The sequence below is a fragment of the Orbicella franksi genome, chromosome 6 (assembly GCF_964199315.1).
Source record: "Orbicella franksi chromosome 6, jaOrbFran1.1, whole genome shotgun sequence".
Classification (NCBI taxonomy): domain Eukaryota; kingdom Metazoa; phylum Cnidaria; class Anthozoa; order Scleractinia; family Merulinidae; genus Orbicella; species Orbicella franksi.
The window spans coordinates 616,575-644,519 of record NC_138150.1 but is presented as its reverse complement, the minus strand read 5'-3'; the positions used below and the strand labels follow the sequence as shown (position 1 = coordinate 644,519).

The following is a 27,945-nucleotide window of genomic DNA, read 5'->3' as shown; positions in this document are numbered from 1 at the left end:
ACACTCAGTTGAACACTCAACACGTCTATTTTTAATTTTCATATTAACTTTTTAATGTATTGTTCTGTAAGAATTGCCATATTGTAACAAGTCATTAGAGGGGTTAAGAATTTGACGTTTATGGCAAACGACAAACAAGACCACGTGACCATTTTTACTGGCAGTTTTTACGTTTGCCGTTTTCAACGCGAGGAGAGCCTTTTCAGGTTAATGAAAAACGAAGGGGAAAAAGCATGAGTTAGAACTGTATTTTTATCGTTTGTTATGCATGTCAATGCAATCGTACACTTTTAAGATAATGCTGTTTTGTTTCATTTTGTAAGTAAAACATGTTGACTTGTAGGTAAATTATGGAGAATTTGTGAGAATACGAGTTCCTCCCGAAAACGCCGGGCTCCATTTATTCGTTGTTCACGTGAACATTAAGCCCAACAATGGAGAACTATGAAGAGCAAATCACAAACCAGTCGTTTGTAGTTTGACGTAAACCTCATTCTTAATCTCTTGATTTAAAAAGTGAATGTCTTTGAGAATCTTATTCGTGGAAAAATAACAAAGTATATGTTTATGTATATGTGTACCTCATATGAATATGCTTATCTAAAACTGTTCTATCAAAGGGTAGTTAAACGCTTATGCAAGGATAAAGTTAGCAGTCGATTAAATGAGCGTCATTCCTTGTTCAGAGAGAAATTGTAATACAGGAGGGAGGAAAGGTGAGAGACCATTGCGAACGAAGTTGCTCCATCATAATCCGGCAAGCAAGTGGGATAGGAATATTTTCATCTCTTCCACTTTAAATTTCGCCTGTAATCCAATCTAAAACATAACTTGAGCACTCGGAAATTTGTTACGTCAGCATATCTTCAAATAAGATGCAAATAGAGAAGGAATTTCGACGAAAATGGCGTGATTCATGTTTCAGACGGTTTGATAAAACAACTTAGAATCTGGTTCACGAAAAGTATGCTATCAGGAAATAAACTCTGGATTCAAGTCTCTGTAGATTGTCCCTATTTCTCGGCCTGTCCCGTCCCGCGCGTCAAGCTTTTCACAAACGGCTTTTCGTGTCGTCAGGTATCTCTACCACAACCTTGCCAGCACTTTTTCCACTGTGTAAATACTGTCGACAAAGCAAAAACGCGGTCAGTTACCTTATCAATTAGAAGAAAAAAGAATTTCTGTTCTTAAACAGCCAAGTGAGATTTGTTTGCAAAACTGCAATTATGTAGTCATCAGTCATCACATGAAGATCTTATCTTTCTCTCAAACCTTTCAGTTTTGAATCAACAGGACATCTCTACCAGCTAAACAGCGCGACCCCAACGCTTTTGATTCTTAGCAACAACAACAATAATAACAACTTTATTTGTTTAACAACTTTTTAATTACCTCTACTGCATCTGCAATGGAGTCTAAGCCTTTGAATACTCCTGTAGGCGACGCTTGTCCAAAGTCAAGGTTGCACTTTAACTTTCCGCTATCGTACAAGTCCACAAGTTTAGCAAAAGTTGGTCTGAACTCTTCCACAAAGTGAAACAACAAGAATCCATGGACACTAGCTGATCTGGACAACAGCTGAAAGCACAAGAAAGTAAAAAAGGAAGTCTTCTATATCACCACTATTTTAGATTTATTGACGTAAACTAAAGACAGTTCTATCTCGCGGTACCTTTGGAACCAGTGTTGCATTCTTGGACGGCGTGAATCCTAACTTGGACTTGTAACCAGTGATAAACCCAATCGTCACCAAGCGACCCTTAGTTGCTAGTCTAAAATGAATAATATGAGAAGGTAAACTCACAACAAGTTCGTAACAAACCTCTCTTGGTGAAATATACTGAAAGGTATTAGTTTCTAAAAAAGATAGGGCTGCGCCAGCGGGCATAAGTGACACACTTTAGCTATTTTTCAACTCACTTGAAGTTGATACTAAACTGAAGTAGATTAACTGAAGTTGTCCGAGCTAAGCCACTGTACTTTACTCTTCGTCAGAACACTCTGCTACGGTAAAGCTCAACTTCAACTCGCTAAATGGAGTGACAGTCTAAAAATAATTGTGTTTAGAATTGTTTTGTGCACCGGATAAAATGACTCTGAGTAGAAGCTATCTATCACCCTATCATGTCTGTCCATGTTTTCAAATCTTGGTTTGGTTTGGTCTCGGGTATCATACGTAACTTCTCACCTGTTCACACATGTATCAAACATTTCTCCTCCAATAGACTCGTAAACCACATCAACTCCTTTCTAGAAAATCAAACATACGTTCAGTACTGATAATTACCCAAAGTGACAGTACTAAGCAGTATGTCCCAGATGAATATACTACATGGTCAGTCTACATGAAGTGATAACCATCGATTTAATGAGATAGGATTGCTGGACCGATTTCATGAGATGCAGGCTGTGTAGGTAGCTGACGTGGAGGATTAATCAGGGTTAGAAACATAGGCTGTGGAAGTAAGTGTGCGGGGATTTATTAGAGACATAGGCTGTGAAGGTATATGCGGGGGACGAATAAGATACAGTCCGTGAAGGTATATGTGCGTGGATTCGTGAAATGAAATATAGGCTGTGTAAGTAAATGTGCGGGAGTTAAATGAGACGCAGGCTGTGTAGGTGTATGTGGGGGGATTAATGAAATATAGGAGATGAAGGTATATGCGGAGTGATTAATGAGATGCAGGCTGTGAAGGTATATGCGGGATGATTAATGAAATAAAACATAAGTTGCATAAGTAAACGTGGGGAATTAAATGAAGGCTGTGGGAGGGATAGTATTGCTGCATTGTATTGAGATACAGGCTGTGTAGGTATATGCGTGGTGATTAATGAGATACAGGAGGTGAAGGTATTTGCGGAGTGATTAATGAGATGCAGGCTGTGAAGGTATATGCGGGGTGATTAATGAAATAAAACAAAGGCTGCGTAAGTAAATGCAGGGGATTAGATGTAGGCTGTGAGAGGAATAGTATTGTTGTATTGTTTTGTGTTCTTATTGATGCATATCAAATGGATTTTAAGAGAGAAGTGTGTGCTGTGCTAGAGTGAACGTACCGCCCAACCATCTGGGTGGTGTCGCGCTTATAAAGTGAAAGAACAAAGGCAAAGCCTGTGAGCCAATGAGATACCACTGTCGTCATTGTCAAACCTGTCAAACTAGTTCTGAGTAACTTTTAATGTTACTCCACATGGCCGAATACTGCTAGTTAAAATACTCTGAAGAATTCAGAGCTACCCACTTTACAAACGCTCTGAGTATTTCAAAGTTACTTCGGCGATAAACTCGAACATTGGAAGTTTAACTCTGAGTAATTAAGAGCTACTCAATTTGTGCTCATTCAGATTCACAAAGTAAGTAAGAACTATTCACTGTACTCAAATTATATTATGTTCTGTAAACGCTTTCAGAAACCAGACGCGAACCACTGTTGTCAATGAAATTGCTGACTCGGATTCCATAAAGTTGACATAGATCTGTCTAATTTCTGGGCTATATGTAATGTTGTTATTGTTAAAACCAATTTGTTCGATGACTGTGCTTAAACCCAAAATAAAATAACACCGACTATGTATGTTGATTTCATTACAACAACAAATACCTTTAAAATAACCGCTATTCGTAAAACAAAACGTTTAGGGAAGAAAGGGAACGTAGAAGGCGTAACTAAATTTTAGCTTTGTGGCATTAACTAACGCCGCATTATTCTTACCACAGTGAGTTCGCATGAAACTTTTATTATAATTACACGCAAGTGAACCTGAAAAAGGTGTAGCTTACTGGCAATTACGAGAGGTAGCTATTGTTGTAGAGACAATACCTGACGAACAGTTAGCAAGTGTTTTGTACGTCTAACAAAAGAACCGACTTCCATCTCAAACTTTGCTCAAAGCTGGAACGTTTTGTTGAAAACCCTGTTTACATATTGTCAGATCAGCAGACGTGAAATGCAACGGTAAACGCAATTTAATTTGGGGAAACCTTCCGTCATGTCTAACGTACCCATTTTTAAGGAAATCACACGAGGCACGTATTTTTAACCTTCATGAAAGTGTTCTGAGTAATAAGCCACATTCGTATTCTTGGTATCGGACTCGAATACCGGGTGTGCGTGACAGAAAGAAGTTATTACATAATATCCGTAGCCAGTGTCGTCAATCGGGACTTGGTGTAAGGAGCATCACCCCAACACGGCCTGTATCTCATTAATCCCCCGACAGATACCTACATGACAAGCTTCTCATTACATGATGGTTAATTTATTACTGTCAAATCTGAAGTTCTCAGGGTTTAACCTGCCTTATAAACCATTGACCTGTGGCCTGAATGAATGAATGGTACCAACAACGTCAAAGTGTAGACCTAATTAAGCAGAACTGCAACGTTTCTTTTATAATTTATGAGTTACGCACTTACCGGAAACTCCTTCTTCAAAACCGCATCTAATTTTTCAGTCTTATAGTTAACAGGACGATCACAGCCAAGTGACTGAAAAAAACAACAACAAAAACAACGGGCTAAAACCTTAACCAGCAATTCACTAAGAACTTAGCGAGCAAACGCGATTTTCGTCATAAAAGATTCATAGATCATCCGATAAGTTACCGCAACTTATCATCCAATCACAAAATAGCGCGAGCACTCACGAGTACTTCAAAATTTCGATACTTCACTTCAGCACGGGTCATTTGGTTTTAATACCATAAAAAATACAGGGAAACCAACCTTTAAAAACTCTGCCTTAACATTTGTTGAACACGTGCCGATAACATGGCATCCAGCCAGTTTAGCAAGTTGCACCTGTAAAGGTTAATAACGAACTCGTTTAATTACTGCACAGATAAATGTGATCTCTTTTAAAGTACACCTCGCAGTAAACTTGGACTTTCCAAACTCTTCAAGATGGTAACTGCCCTATTTTCTTATGAATGCAACAATTACTGGAAGTAACCTTGATTTCTCGAAGGCACTTAACAGCCGTGGATGAAAGAACACCATGTGCGCCAGCTAAAAGAAGGCTTTGGTACAATTTAAAACTTAAAAACCTTAAACAGGGCTGGCCGCCCTCATCGGGACTTTGATTACTGGCTGGCTAATAGAGATGGTCGTTCAATAGGTGGTTGCTTAAACCTAAAGTTTCACAAAAAAATGCCATTTTTAATCGTTAAATCAGTTTTTTGGCTGCCATGACGCTAACTGGACCTAGTTTTGCAGACTGAAAAGCAATTTTTTTTTTTTTAACCAAAAGATAGATTTCCCGAAGATTAGGTACAACAATGTAGAATAGTTTAACTTGGCGCATGCTCATTTTTTTGCGATTGTCCGTTCCGAATTTTTTTCTTGCCCCTTTCCTTTCCTTTTTCTCGGACCTTTTACTCTCGCTACCTTTTGCGTTTCATATTCTTTCTGGCTGCCGTAAAAAGTTGGGTGTTAGTTATGGGCAAAGCCTGGAAATGGGATCAATTATAGGTATAATGGGCCATTTTACGACCATTTTTGCACCAAAACTGATAACGTTGTTCTTCAATTTGCTATGTCAGAATGCCGTCGATATCCAAAACCGACTGTTGAGCCGATAGATCTATCCTAGCTCTACTATCTACTTATCAAGAATATCTGGTGACATTTAATTTGATGACGTCACAAGTGGTACAAAGAGCACGACCATTAAGTACGCGTATATGCGTGCTTGGGAGTCAAAGGGTTAATAGGGGTTGGACTGCACTGTGAAGAAAACCATTTCCATCCTTTCCATTGTAATTCTTCCTCAATTCCATCTAATAGGTTAACACGTGCAATGGCTGTGTCACAAAATCAAACCATGGCTCGGTTTTCTTAACATGTCCCCGATGTTATGGACCATTTAGAGTGTTTTGCTTAAACTACATACCGCAAATTGACCTGTTCCTCCTGCTGCAGCTAGAATAGAAAGTTCCCTTGTCAGAAAATCAACACTATTAATGTTGTTATTGAAACTTAGGACATAAAAATGTGGATTTTGTTCAAAATTTATGAAAATAAGGTGGTTTTGATAAAATTGATATAGAAGAGGTTACCTGTGATCAAAACTGTTTCGTTAGCCTTCATTTCACCAACCTGTGAAAATGTTTTGATCAGTTACAGCAATTTGTTTTAACATATGCAGTGTCTGGAAGGTTCACAAGATTTTTTACTAAGCTACTATGAATGATCTCACTTTCTGGGTTTTGGTACAACCTGATCAACAAATCTGACTGACTGACTGATTGATTGATTGATTGATTGATTGATTGGGTGTGGTTCACGTTGACTTTCACACCCATTGTTACCTCACCACTTGCTGCTTGAAAATTTTACCTCTGTGCTGAGATTTTGGACTCCTTACAGTCTAGAGACAAGACTGAGTGGCTTCAAATGCTGTTTGCTTAATATTAAAAATACTTATATTCAATACACCTTCAATAATTATTAATAACATTAGGTTGTGTTGTAATCATGAACCACTAAGGAAGCCTTTCAAGAGCCCAATAGCATGTTTCTCAAATTTTCAGTTATAACCAAACGATATAATAGCATATCTCTGAGGGCACTGATTTCTCTTTGAGTTTGTTCTCATATATTTACTTATCAGTGTAGGCTCACAGTGCGAGCAAAGATAACCTTCTAAAGACAATAATGTGTTCCCGGGGGAAGGGGACTCCCCTATAAAAGGGAGGATGATGCTCAACTGAAATTTTGAAAAGAACCCCTAAGAGGAACCAAGATCCTGCTCGGTGGGCGTGGCTTTAAATTTTTTTAAGCCACAAGGAAAGCCATCCTTATCACATAGGATTCCCTCCCAGGAATGTGTTATCTTCATTTTTATTTAGTGCATGTGCCTATGAAATAAAAATGAAAAGATGTAAATTAAATTAATTAGGTAGAAGCACCTTGTGAAGAGCAATACTGGCAGTCAGACCACTGATCAGCAATGAAACATATGCAGGATCCATCTTGGGTATGGGGTAAGCATGGCTTGAAGGAATTGTCTGCAAAAATCATTTCAGGAAGAATGATCTAAATCTGACATTATCTTGAATGACTATTTATGACAACTAAGAAATTTTGATAAATTATTTTGATTTATTCGTAACTTAGACCTGTTTTTGAACTCTTACATTTTTCTGTTTATTATATGCACTTATACACTGAGTGACTCTTTTGGGTCTCACTCATGTAACTATGGTTTACATATTTGACCAAAAAAAATGGGTCAAACACCATTTTTAGAACTAACCAATCAGTACACTGCAATCTAGCAATAATGTCCACAACAATCTATACAGGCACAGGATGTTTCATTGCATAAGCCTTCTTGACTTCTTGCGTCAGAAATGTCAGACGCGATTAATTAAGCTTAATCCATAATCCATCAAAAAATTTTCATTAAAATAACTAACTGAAGTACCATGTATTCTGAGAATGTTCCATATTCAAAATATGCAACAGCCTGGCCTGTGTGAAAGTTTGTACACTTCTCACCAGTTGACACTACTTCTCCGATACCCTGATTAAAAAAGGAAATGATAATCTCAACATTTCTTATTATCTATTGAAACAAATTATTACAAAACAGTGATAAGTACTAGAATTTTACTACTACCAATTAATGTACTCAAATTCACAGTCAGTTGATCAGAAGCCTTGTCTGCTGTCTTTATATTCTGGATTGCCAAGTTACTGACCCGATGTGGCGAGATTTACGGGCAAATCTTGGTACAGTAAACCCTAGTCACATTACTTTTGGTATGCTTAGCATACCAGGCCTGTTAAGTAGCATATAAGACTTCTCTGGTCTTCCCACAGGTAGTTTGGCTCTTGCCCCATCAAAATGCAAACTTTAGCCCAACAAAGCTCACCTGATATGAAGTAGAATTTCTAGAAGGCTGGGCAAGTTGTCACACAAAAAACCTTCTATGAGATTTAAAACATTACAATACATTGCTCTTGTCATTGCATCGTGCACTAAACTTTTTATGTTGGCTGTGATCAGTTATTATTATCAGTTGTATAGTCAAAGGACTCTTACCTCCAGCCCTGCCTCTAGCGGAGGAGATTGTCCCTGGTGATATCGACCGGCAGAGTGATTTATATCTGTGGCATTAATTCCTACGTATCTGCAAGAATTGACTCTCTTTCATACAGACATCAAAAGAGACAGAGCTAACTGTTCATATTATCATATGAAGATGTCTCAGGACCAAGGGGAACCCCAAATATTAAACACTGGGCAAGCACCCCCATCCTTTTCATATGCCCCCCCCCCCCCCCCCCCACAACTAGGTCTTAGGTAGGAATTATGTGAATCCTGGTTTCTCTGGGACCAAGTGACTGAAGCAAAATAGATGTACATGTAAAATAGAGGTGCCCATAATATAAACGTGTCTGTAGGAAGAGGTTTGTTGTAGTAGGTTGGTCACTAAGTTAAGCCAAGATAATTACACCCTTCGTTTTGTATTGTCTCCCATAGCTGGCAAGGAGTGAAGCCCTTCACTGAAGGAAACCCAGAGCTAGTTATCTTAATGTTAATAGCTAGATGGATCCCGATACAGTACCGCAAAATCCCATGTTAAAGCCCTGGACTTATATAACTTCATAAGGGGTTTTGGGTGGGCTTATAAACGGGGGGGTTCTATCCAGGGGGCGGGGGCATATAAGTGGAATAAACATGTATGTATGATGAGATAAAACGTATCTGAGAAACGAATTACAGCTAGAACATACCATTACATTTAGAGCTATTACCTTGTTACCCTATTAGCCTTAAACTTTTGTTTTCAAACCCATTAATAATTCATCAAGTTTAAAGAAAGGAAATCATGACCGTGAAGGAGGTTTGGATACCCGGTCTTAATTAGCATAGATTCTGACGATTTTACTTCTCTGTTTACTCCTCAGTTTTTGTTTCGATTGAGAAGATATATCAAACACTCGAGACAGTGTCCCATCGGCTATCCAAACACCTCAAATTTCATCAAAAATACTCCACTGCCCATTGTATTTTCAACTCTCTTGTCAGTGTTTAGATATCCTGATGAAACAGTACTGTCTCTAATGTTTGATATATCACATGAAAAATTTGTCGTTTGTAAAGAAACGCAAAAGGAACACACTTATACATTAGATGGGCTTATATCTGGGGGGGGGGGGGTTATATCCAGAATAACATCTTTGTTGGCAAATAAAAGAGCTTGTATCCAGGGGGAGGGGGGGGGGGTTATAACCTGAGGGGGATTTTACGGTATAAGTGGATGTATGTATCTAGGACAAACGAGTACGAAGTGATGTGAGCCAGCAAGTCATGCAAGCCGTCACCTGAACACCAATAAAAAGGCTAGTCGCAAACTTATAGGCTAATCAGAGAAGTACATGTAGTATTTAGACCAGCAAGAGGGTTACCATTGTGTTCTAGTAAACCAGCTGCACGTTAACCAATGGCTCACACTTTGTGCAAAGCATGTAAGGATCAAAACGCAGTGACTGTTATGTTAAGTACGATACCCTTGCAGAAAGTTACAAAATGCCGTGAGAGTGCGTAGCAGGGACCACTTTTCTTTAGCTGGGAGGTGTGAATCGCAAGCGGGCGAACTGCCACAGTTGCCGATTTTTTACCTGTTTTTGACAAGTAATTCATTTGGTCCTGGTTTCATAAGAGGCAGAGTCATTAACTCCACAGCCTCTCTGTAATTCGTCGTGAATTTGGAAATCACGAGCTTTCGAAATGTCTCAGGAAGTTTCCTCGCCGCCATCTCGTCCCATGCAAGCGCAGAAAGGACAGAGACTAAGGCTAGTGGGGCAGATCGACATAAAAAAAATAATAATAATAATAAACAAACCCTCTTTAAAGAGTTCTCGTATAGTAAGAGGCAGCTATTGCACAGAAAAATAATTCAGTAATTTTTAAAAGGCTAGCATCATTTTTTGTTCATTTAGCATTTCCAATTTAAATTTTCCACATAAACGTCTCTTTGTCTCTAACTTTCCAGGGAGGGGTAAGGATTAGCGTTCTGCATTTCATAGACGACGGGAGCGCCTGGCACATTTTGCGGAGTGAATTGGAAGATGAGCGGGCATTCTAAACGATTTATTTACTTTTGCGGGAGCATTCGCGGTGGAAGAGAGGATGCAGCACTCTACAGGCGTATTATAGATCAACTGAAAGAATATGGTGATGTTTTAACGGAGCACATTGGAGACGCTGACGTGTTAGACAAAGATCAAGGTTTGAGACACTCCCTGCAGCCTCGTGCAAAACTAAAGCTTAACAGTGCAAGCTATAAATATATTCAACTTGCATTGGTTGTAATATTCAAACTTATCTTAGTATCCCTGGCCCTGCAATATTTAAACACGTATTATAGTTATGTCGGACAATGAATATGAGCTAATATGGTTATAATCCACTCGAACTAGCAGTACTAGCTATGGCAGAAGGAGGGTGGCCGAGGTCTGGCAACAGTGGTTGGCTGGTAAAATCCCAAAACGAGGACACACTTGAGCTGTGTGAGTCAGTTTGGCCTAATTAAAAGGAACTTTCTCTTTAATGTACTATCTGTGACTGATTCATTTATTTTAGGCAGTGACAAGTATATTCATGACCGTGACATGGCATGGCTGGTAAAATCTGATGGTAAGCTGGAGTACTCTCTATGTAAACTTACCTTTTTGGCCAGTTGTCAGGCGAGTTTTTTTGGAATCTTATCATTGCTTACATTCCTTAATGGTGTATACTTGATTCCTCTGTTTTATCTGTTATTTGTTGTCAAGCTTTGGTGGCTGAGGTTACCCAGCCTTCCTTGGGAGTTGGTTATGAGATAGGAAGAGCAATGGAGAATAACAAGAAGATTCTATGCCTGTTCAGACCAGACAGTGGAAAATGTGAGTCAAATATTAAACCAGCCGTAATTAATGTTATTTATTTTTTAGGTCTCGGGGTAGCTTGTACTAGATATACTCTGTCACAGCTTGGCCAGCAAGTCTGAGTTGTTTTTCAAATACAGATAGATCTATAGTGCCTGAGCCCTAAAGGCAGGGACAGGGGCGTCAGAACCTCCCATTTCCCATATCCTTCTGTCCCTTTTCTTATACCTAGATATTTCCTGGCTCCTGCCCTTTTCCATCCTGCTCCCCTTCCTTGCAAATTAAGAGACTCAAAACACATCCTACAGACCTACATGTAGTCATTTAGTTGTGCAATTCCTAGATGTTTCACTTACTTTAAATGGTCTTTGGTGACAAAGAATTGAGATAGTTATAAAACCAAGTTGGGAACTCAGCCTGTAACCACTGCAATGGAAAAACGTAATGCAACTGCAATTCATATGGTAAACAACATTCTGAGTTCTTGTTTTTGAAAGTATTCTAATGTAATAATACATGACAAAAATTAGTGTTTTGCATTTCTCTCCCACTTCCTACCCTATCCCTCATTCCATACCCTTACTGCCCCTATTCTCCTTGGCTCCTTTTCCCTGCCTCCCACGCTAAGGTACACTAGCTTCTTTTTGAACATATTTCCATGTCTGCCAATCAAAGAACCAACAACAATATATTAGCTTTTGGGTACTTCAACTTCTTTAGTTCATATAATGTGATCGTCCAAGTGAGGGTACTTCTCAAAAGAACTGTTGTTGGTGACTGCATTTTGACAAACTGAGCAAAGTCATCTTCAGAGTCAAGTGAAGTAGTGTTTGTCAGTCGATGGTGTTATAAGTCTGGTCTGTTGAAAGTGATTGGTCAGTTTAGCCATGATGGTATTGGCTGTAATACTCGTGTAAAGTTTGTCAGCAGTCATTGGTCAGTTCTAGTAAGCTCCAATCCGCCTATTGTTAGTCAAATTAAGTCGGTCTGTTTGAGAATCATCTATTGTTAGTCAAATTAAGTTGGTCTGTTAGAGATCTGTTTGCTGGATTCCTCTATGTCATCATTAAGTCATTTGTAAGGTGCCGGTAGTCATTGACATCTGTTAAGGGGCATTTGTTCTAAGGTTGTGTACCAGCTTTAACTTCTTTGCCTCCGAAACAAACTTAAAGGCTTACGACTTACATTTACTCTAAGACTTTGGTGAATTGGTATCTAGATAGTGTATCATTAACATTTAATAAGTAAAACTGGTCTTTTCAATTTGCTATCCTTTGTGCTTATCAGATCTGTCTGCCATGATCCGTGGAGCAATTGGAGAGAACTTAAAGGTGAAGGACTACAAAGAGGAAGATGTTCCTAAGATTCTAAAAGAGTTCTTTGACTCACTTTGACGTTTATCACGGAGATCTCCTGGAGAAGTAAAACGTGTTAGGTGACTAGTTTTCAAAGTTTGGAAACTAACATCAAACAAAATTAGCTCTGCACAAGGTCTGTTCCACAAAAGGGGAGAAAATAACGTCATCTAAAGGATCACTAGTGTTTCTTCAGTAGTATAATGTTTAGCCACCACAAACTCTGTTAAAACTGTGTATTGTCTGTGAGGGTTCCTGTGTACAACTATAAATAATTTTACCAACCCGTGATCATAAGAAATGTATGTATAGAAACAACTATATTTTGTACACTTTGTTAGTAAGTGTGACCAAAGTAATGCTGATATACAGGCCCGCGTTGTTCGAAAGGTACATAACACTATCCAGTGGATAGCGTGGTTTGCTTGTGAACACCTATTCCCTGGATAGTGATTTATCTGGTGGATAGTGTTATATAGCCTTCGAACAACTGGGGCCAGGAATCAGTATCGTTTCCACGTGAATTAACATGGGATGCATTTTAATTATAATCGTAAAAAAAATGAGGCGACAGAAATAAATGTTATCAATGTATAATTAAGTAGAGTTTTAACTTCACATTTTCATTTGATTGCGCATGTCCGCTGGTTTTTTCGTTTCGTTTTGACTGTTCACTTGCAAGTTCGGAAAATCCAATATTAACCCGTAACAACCTACAACTACCATCAACCAAACCAGAAGTACAAATGAAACAGATTACTGCAGTCTGTTTTTCTCTTAAATCGTTCAAAGAGTATTATACAAGGCAAGGCTAGGAGCGGGACGTGTGTCCGGGTTCAATACCGCCATTGTTTCGTACGCTCTTGCGTTTACAAACATTTTTCGAACCCTAAAAAAGCCTCAATAAGAGAAAATGTGATGGAAATTTTCACACCGAAAGTTTTTCTTGTTGACTACAAACGCTTGGCAAAACCGATTGTTATATCTCCCAACTCAAATACGTTTTCCGATTGGTGGAGAACGTGCCACGTGTCGTGGGTCAAAACTCACTAACTCCCTAGGGAAACAATCTTTCGACTCGCACGTGATCAGGTCGTACTCCTTGAAACCGCTGCAAATTGGTGTGTCAGCCGGCGTCAAGCAAACGATTTTTTCACAGGTTTTTGCTATTTTTGAGTTCGGAGGTATAACAAAACACTTAAGTACTGGCCCCGCGGGAAACAGCGAGTTTTTGTTTCCCCTCGACCCTCAACATTGAGGGCCTCGGGGAAACAAAACTCACTGCTTCCCTTGGGGCCAGTCATTAAGTGCTTATTGTTCTGTTCACGGGGCTGAACACTAGGGACAGAATGGAGGATGATGACGACAAACATGCTATCTGATGAAAGATCTCATGATGATGCGGCTCTGTGTTACTAAGAGATTAGCAAAGACATTCAGCGAGTATAAAAAATATTTGATATACATTTATTATTGAGGAAAAAGACCCCAGTAATACTTTAAACCGAAAAGCTAGCGTTTGTTGTTCTTTTCCCCTTGTGTCGCGTTCGTTAGCTATTAATTCTCGATTTTTAATAGTAGCCGGTCATTTCACCATTTCTTCTTATATGGCCAGCTCCGTGAGCGGACAAGATGAACCGAATCCTGCGCTGTGTTTGGCTTCTCGAGCGGACAAGACGGCGCTCTCTTGCCCGCTCAGGATTACCCGCTGTGTCCCGCAAGAAAAAACATAATAACTCCTTCATTGACCAACCTTGTTCGGTCAACGTTCTTTTTTATTTGTGTGTTTATGGACCGAGACGGAAGAAAAAACTTGGCCGATATCCAGCCATCTTGACCTCACGCTTGGTCAATAAGCTAGCCATCTATAATTGGTCAAACCCAAAGACCAGTTCAATCGTCGTCCAAAATCTCGACGAGGTAGTCTCTTTAATTACGATCTTGACAAGAAAATTAATTGGTATTTTTGCATTCATTGCCGTTTTTCAAAGAAACAATAATAACTTTTATAAAATATGTGAATTTCTGGTTTTGCAACTTTATTTTTCGCGCATTACTAACGAATAGGCAATGATCTTTAGAATTTTCTGAGACGGGGGTTTTAAAACGTAAATCAGCCGACCTATTTCATCGAGCAATCGTCTTCTCCGCTCAACAGTTTTTAATGTCACAAAAGATATTCTGATTGCACAGTTCCGTTTTCATGTTTATCTAAAGTAAATTGTCCACTTTTAACCCGTTCAAACTCTTAGTTTGCTAATTGCACTTGACTGGAAGTCTATAAAAACAGCTATGGGCTTCTGATTTCAAAGCAGCGACAAGCCGGTTGATTTGACGAACGACAGTAAACTCAGTAATATATTCTATGCTTCTCTATATCTGCGCGATATGGTGATATTTATATCAGAAAATCATGCTTGAAATCAATGTTTGACAAAAATAACGTGAACTGAAAAACCAGGTAGCACCTGCTGACAAAGCTAAAGCAAGTTGCCTCAGGAAATGGCGGCATTTCCAAGATTCAAGCTAAAATTAAACGGCATGAGGTTTTAAATTTTCTTGACGAGATGAGATTTAGATTTCTTTGAGGTATACAAGGGTGTGTAAAAATATAAGTTTGACGAATGTCTTGGGAAAGGGGTAGTGGAGATGGGGGGAATCGTGTGTGATCCTGCAGAAACTAGCAAGTTGTTTTGGAAGTGCAAGGATGACAAAAAGCGGAGGCTTCAACAAAAATTAGGTAGGTTTTTGGGTAATATGACTACAAACATAGCCCTAACCCTAACCCGACCCTGTCCCCTTCAGTATGCCATTTAGTAGAGTACTGTTTGACCGTCAAATATCTAAGGTGATAAAAGGGAATTGAAAGAAAAAAACTAAAATTTGCTTAAAACCGTTTTGAAGGGCACTTCTGGTTTTAATTGATTACTTGAATCATTTTACTACAATATTTTCTAGGCTTCACAAAAAACGACGTTATCGCTGTATTTCATGCAATAATCAGCGGCACTTAACATTCCGTCAACACATAAAAAATCATATTGAATATCCTCGTTTTCGAAGTGGAAATACTAGTAAATTAGCACAAATAAAAAGAACATGAGTAAGTAATGAAATTTTAAAACAAGATGAGTCTTACACGAGTGCCCTGATCCGATTGCAGTGTTTGGTATGTTGTTTGACCCGGCTTATCTAGTTTTGTGATTTGAAACTTGTGATTGAAAACTGTGAAAGGCTCCTCACTAAATATTTATCCAGAGTCACATGCAGTTCAGTTCAGTTCAGTTCGATCAAATAAAGCTCGCCAAAGAGAAGTGCAAGGTACTTTAAAATCTTGCGGAATTTTTAGGCTGCTCGTGGGGGCTTTTTGGTCTCATCTTCAACTGCATAGCATTCGTTCTCAAATGATTTCTTCTGTGCCACAGCATCTTCACCTACCGGTGTTGCGCTTTCTTCGTTTTCAATGCATTCGTCGAAGGTTTTCTCTCCAAGATCCGCGACAGCCAGTTCATTGGGGTCATTAACATCTCTTAAACAACAGCAGTAACAGACCGCTAACAAAATGCCACTAACACACATAACTGCTGCCGTAAACAGCTTCACTATCGTCACGAAGTCCATCAATATTTCTGACATCATAAGCGGTAAGAATTTGAACAAACTTGCTTTCGTCTTGTCCGCTCAGCGATCTTCGATCTACCGGGGAAGATTCGCGCATCTATTGTACATTATCACATATGGCAATGCTCTTCAACTGAAACTACAAAAGGCTCTTAAAAGGCTTTGACACCGCCTCAATTCAATGGTCAGATGAGCATTTTTTTGGTTTAAGACGTCATCGGAAGGAGAAATACTGCAGCTGAACTTTACAAAACAAATTTAAGTCAGAAAAAAAGATGTTAATGGCTGCCGCGCTCGAAATACAGTAAGAGTTCGTTCTAGAAATTTCCCCCAAAATGACTGGAATGGATTGTGTTCTAGAAAGTCAGTTGTGAGATTTTAGAGTTTTTCCGGGTGGATTTTAAAATTTTCAGAAAGGTGAAGTTTTAACAAAGACAAATATAAAGGACAAAGTCTCAAACAGAACCAATAAGCGTCTTTACGAGCTTTTCTGTATCGTATTGTTTTTTTGTATTTTTTTTGTTTTGTTTTTGTTTTTTCGAAGTAGGTCAGTGTGTCAGGGCAGGTGTACCACAAATAAAACATTTTCAAGACTTATGTAATGGAGTGTTTTCATATGACGTCACGGCAGCCATATTGGTGTTCCAAAACAATGAAATCCTGTGTGAGTTGAACTCTTTTTTTGTGTAAACACTTTCTTTTGTTCCAGTTAATTTGTGCGTGTGCTGGCCTCGTGAGTGAAAACGCTCTATATCCGTCAGGAGTTCTGGGTTGGAGAGTAAGTAAAAAGACAGGGTTGAAAAACTTGTGGCATTCTATGGTCAGCCTTGCCACTCACAACTTCGGATAAGGTTCATTTTTTTTTGTTTTAGTGTTGTGCAGATAGTGTTATGTAATTTATCTTTCATTGTTTTGTTTATATAATAACCTTAAAAGCGCCACTACATTTGGTCGGGGGCACACGGTCCGTGTTTTTCCTAATTGTAGAGGTTTGCGGGATTTAGGTGTCCGGCGTTAGCGCATGTAGGATGTTAGAGAATTGGTCCATGCTTAGCGTGCGTATATCGAGTTATGGATGCGCGTGCATCCATAACTCGATATACGCACGCTAAGCATCAACCAATTCTTAACTATTTGATGTACCCTTTATCCACTTTGCTGTAACCTTATTATGTCAATTAAAACACATCTTGGGGCTGGCTGACCAAAGGCCCATGCCTCACAACCTTTGAGTGCGTTGGCTGTGTAGTGATGGCAAAATTTCAACTCTGTGAGAAACGCGGCGGCCTACAGGCTTGGGCACTAGATTCCGGATTGAGTGTTCCTGGGTTCGAGCCGTCACCAGGGTCATTGTGTCCTGTTTACAAAACATGCCTCTCTTCACCCAGGTGTATAAATGGGTATCGGAGAATAAAATGCTTAGGGTAACCCTGCAATAGACGAGCATCCGATCCGGGAGGAAGCTGACATACCCCCAGTCGCTTCATACTACTGAAACCGGAGAAAAGTACCGGCTTGATGGGCTAGTAGACTTAAAGTAGACTTTAGGCCGCGAGTCATTCACCCCCGAAACAAATCGGGCGACAAATTAAAAATCAAAATTCTTGTGGCCTGGAAAGATAGATTTTTTTCACTGTATAAACCAAGCAGTGTAAATTCTTATTCAGAAGAAAAGGAATGAAAACACAGATGCGGACGTGTTCTTTGAAAGCTTTTTATTTGTTTTTGCTTGATTAACTGAGAAGCATTAAAAGAATTTCAATTGTTCTTTAAAAATATTGATCCACAGCTGATTAATGTTGAGCCATCCCACTGAATGGAGACAAAATAATTTTTGTTAGCTGATCACAAATTAACAGAAAATAGACGAAAAACGTGTATTTAAAATGTGATTTATTTACTTAATATATATACCTATTTAGTTTCAATGTACAGAGGAAAGAAGATTATTCACCTCGATAAGATTCTCGGAAATTCAAGCACTTTAGTTAGAATATTTTTTTGATTGTTTTGTTTCGTTTTTTTTCTTTTGTGAAATAATATTAAGTTCTTGCAGCTAAAAAAACGCGAAACATAAAAATCCCGTCTCAGTAATTTCTACGGCTGTGTTTTCCGATTGTTGTTTAAGCTCATTTGTTTAAACACCTTTTTCGGTCCGGTCGCCTTTTAAACCCATCACAAACCATTAAAATTATCAGAGACTGACCGCAAAGAAGCTGCAGATACATCGATCAGTTGAAAACAACATGTATTCAATCATTTTTGTCCTCATTTTGGGATCGGGTGCACAAGCATGCTGGCAGAGACCAGACTGTAAGTATATTCAGCGGATTGTAATTTTAATTGATCACTCGTTTTAATTTGCTGCTCAATTAATTGTAAAAACCGAATCATGAAATTATACCTCTTGAAAACAACTTGTACCGTGAAACTAATATTTCTTGGTCTTCAAATCGAGCGTAATCTCTCACTTAAAGTGATGTTTGAAAGCAGCAGGACAATATGCGAGAGATATAAAGCCACAATGAAAGGAGAAAAGTGATTTTTTCTGGCAGAAACCATCACTAAAAACTGATGAAGGTTGCAAAGGCCTTTGTACCGAGCGAACGAGGGTTTTGCGAGGGCCCAGGAATTTAAATTTAGCCGCCTAGAATGCAATGTAAGTGTGCATGATATTAGCCTCTTTCAGGCGTTCAGCTAATTGGTGCGCAGCGCCAAAAACGGCGAGCGAAAAAGTAGGGGAGAAGCGAAAGTCTTTCGCTTTCTCGCCGCGCTTCTCCCCTATTTTTTGCTCACCGTTTTTCGTGCTGCGCCCCAACTAACTGAACGCCTTGAAGAGGCTAGCACGATATCAGTAATTTACACGCCCCTTGCTAGGCAAAGGGGCACCTAACCCTCCAAAGAAAACGAAACCTGATAGCTGACTTTATATCTTTATGCCCTAACACGTAGCCTCTGTAATTTGTAAGTGTTCAAAGACCCAGTAATTGAACACAACAATGTCAATTATACACCGATAACAGATTCAAAAAATACTTTTGAAGGCATCCTTATGTACATTTTGAACAAATTTCAACAACAAAGTCAAAATTCCCGCGATCGTGCGCTTGATCATAGAGGCTGCATGTCCATGACGGATTTATAGCGCTGATAGCCGGAAATTCTCCGGCGTCGAGTTCGTGGCCTCAATCCACCTTTAACAAAGAAAAAAAAAAAACGCTGTTCTGTTTGAAAATGTTAATTGATTATTTTTCTTTTGCTGGTTTCGCACCACTCTAAATGCGCAAAATTCTGCTCTGTTTCTTAGCCTGAGAGTAATGCACAACTGATATAATTTACGCGCGGCCAGAATGCGGAAAAACTCTTCATGCGGGAACGCTTGATACGCAGGCTAATATACTATATTTCATCCCGGACGCTCATCGTAACCCAACAGTTTTCTTTAGAAACCCACGCAATGCACGGGTCTGAAGTTTTAAGTGTAAAGTCTGAAATTCAAAGTCGTAAGTCCAATGAAACGACGTCGTTTTTCGACTGCGAAAAATAAATTTGTGCAAGAGCAATAGTCCTAAAACGAAACCAGTAAACCGTAAAAACCACCAAGTTCAATTTTATTTTCTTTATCCGCTTTGAACAACAATTCAGGTCACTTTAATTTTCTTAATTTTCTTTGCTAATTTTCGATGATGACAATTTCGCGCCAGCCTCCCTCGCTTTCCCCCAACCTGAAAAGTCGGGAATGACAATTATTATTGGTTAAGGGGCTCATGACATCAAAGAACAGTTAAAACATTATAAAACCTGGGGTCACCAATTTCTGCACATTCGTGACTGACCTTGGGCGACTTTTGCTTCTTCACTGGGTCCCTGCTGTTGTCCGAATCCGACAAACTGCACAGAAGATATGAATTTCTTTGTGTTCATTGCCCTATTCGGAACTTTAGCCCAAGCATGGCGGTGGCCCTGGCAGAGAGCAAACAGTAAGTTGTTTTCAATGAATTGCATCAACTTGCTTGGTCATGGGATAATTGAGCGATCGACACGAAAGGAAAATAATTGCCTACGTGCTGAAATGTGATATTGGAAACGAGCACGAGGACTAGGCTGCTGGCGCTGGTTGGCGATAGCCGGTCATGGAGGCATATATTGTCTTTGTTTCAGCAAGATACTCGGCATTATTAGTCAGAATTACATCTGCCGGCGGAAATTCAAAATAATGCATGGGATCTGAAGTAACATGAAGAAAACAAAAATAGATATGCAATATTTACGCTCCACTGAAAAAGACTCGGGGTTGGCAGGTCGCCCAGCGGTCCAAGGAAAACGAAATGTCAGAAATGTTAGAAATGTTATAGCTGTTTTTTTTTTTTGTTTTACTTTTGTTAATAAAGAAAAATCAGCAGGTTCGAATGGTGGCATCAGAATTACACTAGTTCTTAAAGATTTCTTCGAGCTTTTTTATTTACGATGTTACTGCCCCACCATATCTAATGAGGCCAGTATTTGCGCGGCAGTTTCTCACACTTATGGCGAGTTCATTGAACATGTAGCTAACAAATAGGTCAAATAGAGTTTGTATTGATCAATTGAATCGATCTGAATATTAATAATGATCATTGTTCTACAAAAATATAAGAGAAAATTAATGATAAAAACCTTGCACATATCACCACTCACGCGTATACCATACTCAACCGTGTCGATAAAACACTTGCTGTCCTTGCAAACAGAAAGATTATTTCTATATTGGTATTTTTAGCAGCAGGCTCTAGACGTACTAATAATTTGTAAAGAAAGGACAACGCTTTTCAGATTTAAATATACATGTTTCGACAGTTAAACTTCTATCATCGTCAGTTACAACTACAACGAATTTAAACAGACAAGTTTTCAGCCGTTTTTTCTGCACTTGTTTTTTGTTCTTTTTTTTTTTCTTGGACCACATACAGACCATCCAGTGTTTTCATACTGATATCACAACTAAATTTCCTTCCTTTGGGAAATTAGTTTTCTTCTTTATATATATGCAAATATTTCCTATTTGGAAACCAATACGGCAAACAGAACGTCGCTAAACAAAAGGCTTAATGAGAAAAACGTGGCTGTATAATTGCTTTATGCATCATAATACATTAATTAGTAGCTCTCTCATATTAATAACTCCAAATGACGGTAGCTGGAGGTTTCGCACCCACCGAGTTCGCACCCACATCGACTCAACAAGCGATCAAGTGCTTAAAATTTATCTTTCTCTCACCGAGCAAAAAAGGCAACATTGTGGGCAAAATGAAACAAAATCACACAAAACATGTTTATTTCTCGTTCTTTTAGTTTAATACATTGAAGATGAAGGCGAACACAAAATAGAAAGTTAATAACGACGAGTTCAGGGTTGCGAACTCGTTGGGTGCGAACTCGATTGGGTGCTGAATACTCCAGGTAGCATTTGAAACGACCAACCACGTTCTCAACCTCGTTCCCAGGGTCTCCTTTCACCACCACCACCACCACCACCACCACCACCACCACCATCATTTATTTGCCACTTAAATTCTTCCTTGGGAACGAGGTTGCCATGTTCTAAGTATTTGGAAAACGTGAACAACTATGATTAATTTTTTCCGTTTTTATTTGGAATTGAACGCCTTTGTAACGTATTTAGTTTGGCAGAGCTCTAACTTATACCGACGGACACACTGAATGGATCGAAATAACAGCGAAATTCTTCTGTTCGCTATTCATTGTTTATCGTATATTGTAAAGACTGTTAACTGAAGGCAGAAATTAAAAAAAGTAATTCGTGCGTTAGTGCCCATCATTGAGTTATGATGCACGCGGGAAGTTTGGAGAGCACTTCAGGCCTCGTCCACACTACGCCGAAGGAATTTGAAAATGCAACAATCACCGTTCATTTACATTTGTGTTTGTGCAAAACTTAGGCAGGGAAATCTCATGATCACTGTAATGTCATCGGTTTCGAAAAGCTTCGTTTTCAGTCCACACTAAAACGCTAATTCTTCCAGTCAAAAAGCGTTTTCGAAAAGCTCCGTTTTCGTGACGGATCAGTTTGAAGGCCTAACCCGCGCGCCGGACTTGAAATCCGGATATCGCGGGTTCAAGTCCCACTGTGACTGCTAAGCCGGAGTTGTTTCTCGGTGGAGCCCAATTCGATTCTTCGATCATGCTTGCAAATAGCCAACTGGTCTGCCTCCCACCAGTTCGGATTTTTGAGCCTATTATGTTTATTTGAAATATTTCTGTCTTTTAGTTTATGTGGAATGCCTGAAGACTAGCTAGTTGTAGCTAAGAGACATCGACCTTTTTTTTAAGAAAAAAAAATATAGTAGGAATTTCATTATGAAAGTGAGTGCTGTCGAAGGCCGATAAAACGGTGGGAACTGAATTGAACAGTCAACAGGTCTGAAAATTTTTTTGTCTTTGGAGGGTAGGGGTGTTCAGAGTAGGCCCTCGCTGGATGATTTGTAATCATTACTACAGCAAGTGGTGTTTTAGAAAAATGACCCAATCGTTAGGCTTACGGAGTTGTTTGACCCATATTGGGAAATTGCTGAAAATGCTTTGTTGTTTGTGGGGTGGGGAAAGTGGTTGAAAATGTAGGTAGTAGCAAAATAGAGGTGCTGTTCTAAAAGGTGAGAGGAAATTATTTTTTATTGTTGATTTGATAAGTCATTAATTTGATAGATGTTGGGAATTATAAATGACAACTATTCTCATTTATTGGAAAATTCATCCTTATACAATGTGTATCTTGACAAGATACCAAAGTTTCTAACTTCAAGTATGTATTAAAATTGTTTGCCATTTACACATTTGAACTGTTTTCATTTCGAACTGTAACTTGAACAACGAGTTAGAAAATAATGTTATATGCCATAAACTTGATACAAAATATTGTTGACTGGAGTAATTCCTTTTCAATGTGAACAATAACAGTGACTATAAAAATATGTCTAACTTGAACAATGAATTCTTTGCAAAAGGGTTTTGGCAAAGATACTTAGTAAATCAGTAGTAAGCAGGATTAAAATTTCTTCCTATATCTGTATGAAATATAATCTACCAATGTTCAGTGGGTAACAATAACAGTAACTATAAAAATATGTCTACCTTGAACAATGAATTATTTGTTGTATGATGGCAACGTCAAACAACTGACAGCGTACGAAAGATTCGAAAGTCGAAAGCGTCTGGTCAAACAACTGACAGCGTACAAAAGATTCGAAAGTCGAAAGCGTCCGATAGCGTGCTCCCTCAATTCTCAAGCGTGGATCTATGAAAGAAAAACAGCCAAACACAAATTGATCTCTTTCCGTTCGCGACCTTGATGAATAACTACACAAGAAAATGAAGACATTTTAATAGCAAATGAAAACATTCAGAAAATACTTACCTACTTGTATGATGGCAACGTCAAACAACTGACGGCGTACGAAAGATTCGAAAGTCGAAAGCGTCGGGTCAAACAACTGACAGCGTACTAAAGGTTCCAAAACCATCTGACAGCGTGCGAGGATTTCTCAAGTGCAACGTGATCCCAAACGTGGATCCCGGATGATATGACAGCCATGTGATGTGCGCGTGATTGTCGTTTCAATTGTCCCGGATAATACTCTGCTGCGCAGGCTTCGAGTCTTACATCCGAGAAAATTTTGGATTTTTCGCCCTACAGAGAAGAATAGTGTGCTGTCTCGCTAACGCTCGACAGCAATAATAAAAGCTCCCTAAGCGCTGGGAGAACTCCAATTTCTTGAGTGCTCACCAAACTTCCCAAGTGCATCATAACTTATTTCATTGCCAACACGGGAAATGGCAAAGCGACGTTACGCCATGAATACGCACCATTGGATTCACTCCCTTCGAGTGTATTGGGTTTGATATCGCAGCTTTGCTAACAGTATGTAATAATCTTATTTGGTAAAACACTTTTTTGCTACTTTTTCAGCACCGGAGTGGGACCAGCTCTCAGGTAACTAAAAATATGATTTATTTAATAAATAAAACAAAAACGCCCTTGGCTAAAAAGTATGTCAGTACTATTATTAGCTAATTTTGCTTTTGTGTGAAAACTTCAGTAAAAAAGGATTATCGTTTCGCTCGAACATTTTTTTCATCTGAACTTACATGATAGTAAAAGTAAAGTCTGCATACGAGCCAAGTGGTCCATCAGGCCGAAGCTTATCCCTGTTTCTGTAACATGAAGCGACTAAGAGTATTTCTACTCTCCCCTGGATGGGTTGCTAGTCCATCGCAGGGCTACCCCCAGTATTTAATTCACCGGTACCTGTTTATACACCTGAGTGGAGAGAGGCACTGTGAGAGTAAAGTGTCTTGCTCAAGAACACAATACAATGACGCCAGCCAGGGCTCGAACCCGGACCGCTCGATTAGGAGACGAGCGCATTAATCATGAAGCCACTCCGCACATCGACGCGTGACAGGGGAAAGAGAAAATGTCAATGTCAATGCCAATGTCAATGTCACAATGTCTCTGATGGCGAAAATTGCAGCTCAGAATACTGCAGCATTCTTATTTTTAGTCACTCTGACTTTATGAACTAAGCTAACCGTAGAGTTTATGGCTGCCTTTTCAGTGACATGGGGCCCACTGCCGTGGAAATATTTCAACAAACTTCCAATGGATGTGAACAAGGCCAGGGCTGATGGCTGGACGCTGACAAGGTCATGTGGCGGTAAGAAAAGGATAACAAGCTGTCATTCATGTTCTAAAGTCAGAAACAAGCTGTAATCAGCAACAGAAGATTACTTTGAATTAAACACGGCCCACTCTTTGTCTTACTCAAAGCACTCAGTCGATCGATGTAGTACTTCTAATTCAGATTGCAAGTTAGAAATTACAAAAGCTATGAGTTCCTTTTCTATTTTTGACTTCCGCCAGTCTCAAACTGTACTTAAAGTTTACTGTGTAAAAAGGTAAACTAATAACACAGCTTTCAAACTTAACCAGGGCGATAACTCCCTTATATGCTTAAAGGGGCTAGGTCACGCAATTTTAGGCAATTTTAGCACTGATCAGATGGTCACAAAAACGGCTCAAAACTATAGAAGATCTCAAACAAAACACAGGAAGACCAAGAAGGAACATGGATGGACAAAACGGGAGAGGATTAAAATGGATTGCATTTGGGTAATTCTGAAAAAGGTCGGCCCACCTTTTTTTCAAACTTATATCAGTTTATATCAAAATGTCATTTGCACAGCTGGAAAATCATTCTCAATTGTTATGTGGCCGTGATTTTACAAATGAAAGACTCTTGCTCTGCCAATTTGACGTTTAGAACTCATAATTAACAAAATTAAACAAAATTACCTAAAATAGCGTGACCTATAGCCCTTTTAAAAACAAGTCTTAAACCCAAATGAGGGCCTAACTTGTTCACGGGGCCATACGAGTACGGCTGATGTTTCTGTTTTGTTGTTGTTGTTGTTGTTGCAGCTTCTAATTATTTTGCGGGGAATCGGTACGTGTTGAATGGAGACACTGCTGTCATGCTTCTGTTTGACTCCAGTGGCAAAATAGCTGGAATTCAAAATGGGGTAAGAAATACCTCCTGGCTACTTCTTTTTCTCTCGCTCCTTTTTAAAAACTAAACTTTCATTTTCAACGTTTTTTTCCACGTTCCTTGTTAGTAATGCCATTTTTATCCAGTGACTGAAAATGTACATCATTTAACTTAAGCTCCCAAAATCAGCGCCCGGGGTGCTGGCTTTGAAGTCACCGTGGATCTCAGAAGGGAACATGTACGTTATCACCGCATACTTCACCGATCCTAAAAACATCTGCGGTGGATCCAGACCCTCGTCAGAATACATTGGCGACAAACTGTTACTGCAGACTGGAAACCAGTATTCTCAGACAATGTCCATTCTTTTCAAGCAAGAAGACTTGGCGGGAACCAAATGGGTTCGCGGAGGCTGCTTTCCTTCCATGGGTGAGTAGAAAGTGGCCTAAAAAACTTGTCTTAATCGTCATCGTTAATTCTTGGACCGTAATTTGACTTACCAGTGTAATTTTAGTGAAAATTTGAAAAAAGGTCTTTTCATTGTAGCCTTTTTTACGAAACTTGAAAATACATTTAAAATTGCAAGTCAAACTCATTTTGTTATGAATTGCCCAGAGACTGCGGGTTGGGAGGTGAGGACAAAGGAATTTAGATGAAGCTTATCAGATTCTGGTCACTTGTGTTTTAGTAAACTGTATTAAATGTCATTTTATTGCGTGACTCACTAGACAAAAGAGAAACAACAGACGGTTAAAGTTAATATCTGCGGGAAATATACGCAAAAAAGCATTCGTCGGATATTTAACAAAACGTTTCGCTTTTGAAACATCAAAACTACGGACGTAATTTTAAAATTCAGGCATTTTTCTTTCAAATTATTGACTGGTTTTTTCTTTGTTTTTTGGGTGAATTTTTTTCCTATACTTATTAGACATAGACATAAACATAAACATAAACATAGAGTTTATTTTATTTGGACATACTTACATACTTAGCTATGGCAACGGCACGGACCATAGACTTGATAATCTGAGTCTACAGGACGCATCAGCTAGTTTACCGGTGCGCTAACGGAAAACAAAATCACGAAGTAAAAATGTATGTACAATTGGTTATAAATATTAAGCTAAACTATCTAAAAATATACAACTACTATAAAATATCTAAGAAAGTGTTGGAAAATAACGTCACGAGGACAACTAACGTCACGAAATTGCCTTCCTTGTCAAAGTGGCAAATGTAATTCGTGAACTAAATTAGCAAGTTCTTTCCCTCGTCAATTGACAGTTTCATATTTTGTTTCTTCGCCAGGGCGTCATTACTGGTACGACATCTCAGCGGATATGAACTGTGACGACTTTTATCCGATGTTTCTTCTGTACAACAGTGACCGTTTGACAGGTTTTGGATGGGTTGCCCAGGGTAATGCTGCCAGCTCAAGATACGAACACCCTCCCCCTAAGAAACTGGGGGTAAGTACGATACGAGCGGTGTCCTATCTATATTATGTATGAGTACAGGTGTACGTGAGTGTGTTCGCGTGCCAGTGTGTCCATGTATAGGCATGTGGGTGTGCCCCACGCCTGTACAAGTGTCTTTTCCTTTGTTTGAGCTGTATTAGCTAATAAAGAACCAACGTCAAACTCTTATCAAATTTAATAAGTTACAAGCTATTTTTAAGAAACGAGATACCGGAACAGAGCCATGCTTTGGCGATCACAAGCTTCGACGCTGTCACGGCGTCTTTCTCAAGTGAATATGGCAGAAATCTACTTGTCACGTGAGCTTGGGTGAACCAAGTCAAGCGCCCAAACATCCTCGAATAGGGCCGGAAGTTCAAATCCCGGTCTTGATTGAGCATCGGGGACTGGCACAGAATTTCCAAGGCCTCACGAACTCTCATGAGTTGAGAAAGACGCTGTGACAGCGTCGAAAGATTGTGATCGCTAAAACATCGACTCTGCAGTGTTTCGACATCTCGTTTCTTATTATGTCTGCTACAGAGTCGGGAAACAATATCTTTACTCGATTGCAAGTTATTTTCATTTAATTCTCTTTCTTTTTACTCTTCTCTTGCAGCTTGGCTTCTTCTTGTCAGATACTAAGCCCAAATGCATCGCAAACATACCATCGTTGACCACTCAACACGTGTACCTGGAAAAGCGCCCATATTTGAGTTTCTGCTGAACCTGTACGCTCTCTGGGAAATTAACTGTAGAATGAGGGAATATCTAAGGGGCATGTATATCATTGCATTAAAAATCAGAAGGCAAACAAAAAAATGCTGAATATAGACTTTCATCTTTTCTGCCATTTATTACTGCTAAAAACTAACCTGAATACGTCTTAAAATGAAAGGAATCTTGATTGACTAATGTATAACATTGTGGTATTAATCTCCGAAATTAAAACAGGTTCTTTTCACAGGCGTTTGTTTTATCATTTTCCCGTATACTTTTCATCGACGATAATTTTTGTAGCTGGGTGGATGATGCAAGAAATAGCAATCAGTAGACAATTACTGTTCTGTAGAACATTCTTTGTT

At 39.1% G+C, this 27,945-nt stretch overlaps 3 protein-coding genes across 3 annotated transcripts; 2 read left to right on the top strand and 1 right to left on the bottom strand.

The window, feature by feature from the left end:
• Window positions 1-960: 960 nt before the first annotated feature.
• LOC145491336 (prostaglandin reductase-3-like) lies at window positions 961-9,855 on the bottom strand. Its single transcript, XM_081470504.1, has 12 exons — window positions 9,635-9,855; window positions 8,052-8,139; window positions 7,431-7,529; window positions 6,913-7,011; window positions 6,061-6,100; window positions 5,895-5,923; window positions 4,730-4,804; window positions 4,421-4,492; window positions 2,189-2,250; window positions 1,673-1,772; window positions 1,393-1,578; window positions 961-1,123 (listed from the first exon to the last, which is right to left on the bottom strand). The coding sequence occupies exons 1-12, from the start codon at window positions 9,769-9,771 to the stop codon at window positions 1,052-1,054; spliced, it is 1,059 nt and encodes a 352-aa protein (XP_081326630.1). The 5' UTR covers window positions 9,772-9,855; the 3' UTR covers window positions 961-1,051.
• A 165-nt stretch (window positions 9,856-10,020) lies between these two features.
• Window positions 10,021-12,838, top strand: LOC145491337 (putative 2'-deoxynucleoside 5'-phosphate N-hydrolase 1). The gene is made up of 4 exons (XM_081470505.1): window positions 10,021-10,244; window positions 10,599-10,652; window positions 10,790-10,900; window positions 12,170-12,838. The coding sequence occupies exons 1-4, from the start codon at window positions 10,085-10,087 to the stop codon at window positions 12,274-12,276; spliced, it is 432 nt and encodes a 143-aa protein (XP_081326631.1). The 5' UTR covers window positions 10,021-10,084; the 3' UTR covers window positions 12,277-12,838.
• A 6,831-nt stretch (window positions 12,839-19,669) lies between these two features.
• LOC145489828 (uncharacterized) lies at window positions 19,670-27,795 on the top strand. Its single transcript, XM_081468883.1, has 7 exons — window positions 19,670-19,838; window positions 23,822-23,845; window positions 24,471-24,569; window positions 25,334-25,434; window positions 25,577-25,829; window positions 26,712-26,872; window positions 27,480-27,795. The coding sequence occupies exons 1-7, from the start codon at window positions 19,763-19,765 to the stop codon at window positions 27,585-27,587; spliced, it is 822 nt and encodes a 273-aa protein (XP_081325009.1). The 5' UTR covers window positions 19,670-19,762; the 3' UTR covers window positions 27,588-27,795.
• The last annotated feature ends 150 nt before the right edge of the window (window positions 27,796-27,945 follow it).

What these genes read in the sequence shown, in the direction of transcription:
- LOC145491336 (XM_081470504.1), bottom strand. Translation starts at nt 9,771, where the DNA reads ATGGCGGCGAGGAAACTTCCTGAGACATTTCGAAAGCTCGTGATTTCC. An exon ending in CGAAACAGTTTTGATCACAG is followed by an intron (nt 5,924 to 6,060) that starts GTAACCTCTTCT and finishes TTTCTATTCTAG; the next exon opens with CTGCAGCAGGAGGAACAGGT. An exon ending in CCATTGCAGATGCAGTAGAG is followed by an intron (nt 1,124 to 1,392) that starts GTAATTAAAAAG and finishes CTTTGTCGACAG; the next exon opens with TATTTACACAGTGGAAAAAG.
- LOC145491337 (XM_081470505.1), top strand. Translation starts at nt 10,085, where the DNA reads ATGAGCGGGCATTCTAAACGATTTATTTACTTTTGCGGGAGCATTCGC. An exon ending in ATGGCTGGTAAAATCTGATG is followed by an intron (nt 10,653 to 10,789) that starts GTAAGCTGGAGT and finishes TTTGTTGTCAAG; the next exon opens with CTTTGGTGGCTGAGGTTACC. An exon ending in CAGACCAGACAGTGGAAAAT is followed by an intron (nt 10,901 to 12,169) that starts GTGAGTCAAATA and finishes TGTGCTTATCAG; the next exon opens with ATCTGTCTGCCATGATCCGT.
- LOC145489828 (XM_081468883.1), top strand. Translation starts at nt 19,763, where the DNA reads ATGAATTTCTTTGTGTTCATTGCCCTATTCGGAACTTTAGCCCAAGCA. An exon ending in GCCCTGGCAGAGAGCAAACA is followed by an intron (nt 19,839 to 23,821) that starts GTAAGTTGTTTT and finishes CTACTTTTTCAG; the next exon opens with CACCGGAGTGGGACCAGCTC. An exon ending in CTCCCCCTAAGAAACTGGGG is followed by an intron (nt 26,873 to 27,479) that starts GTAAGTACGATA and finishes CTTCTCTTGCAG; the next exon opens with CTTGGCTTCTTCTTGTCAGA.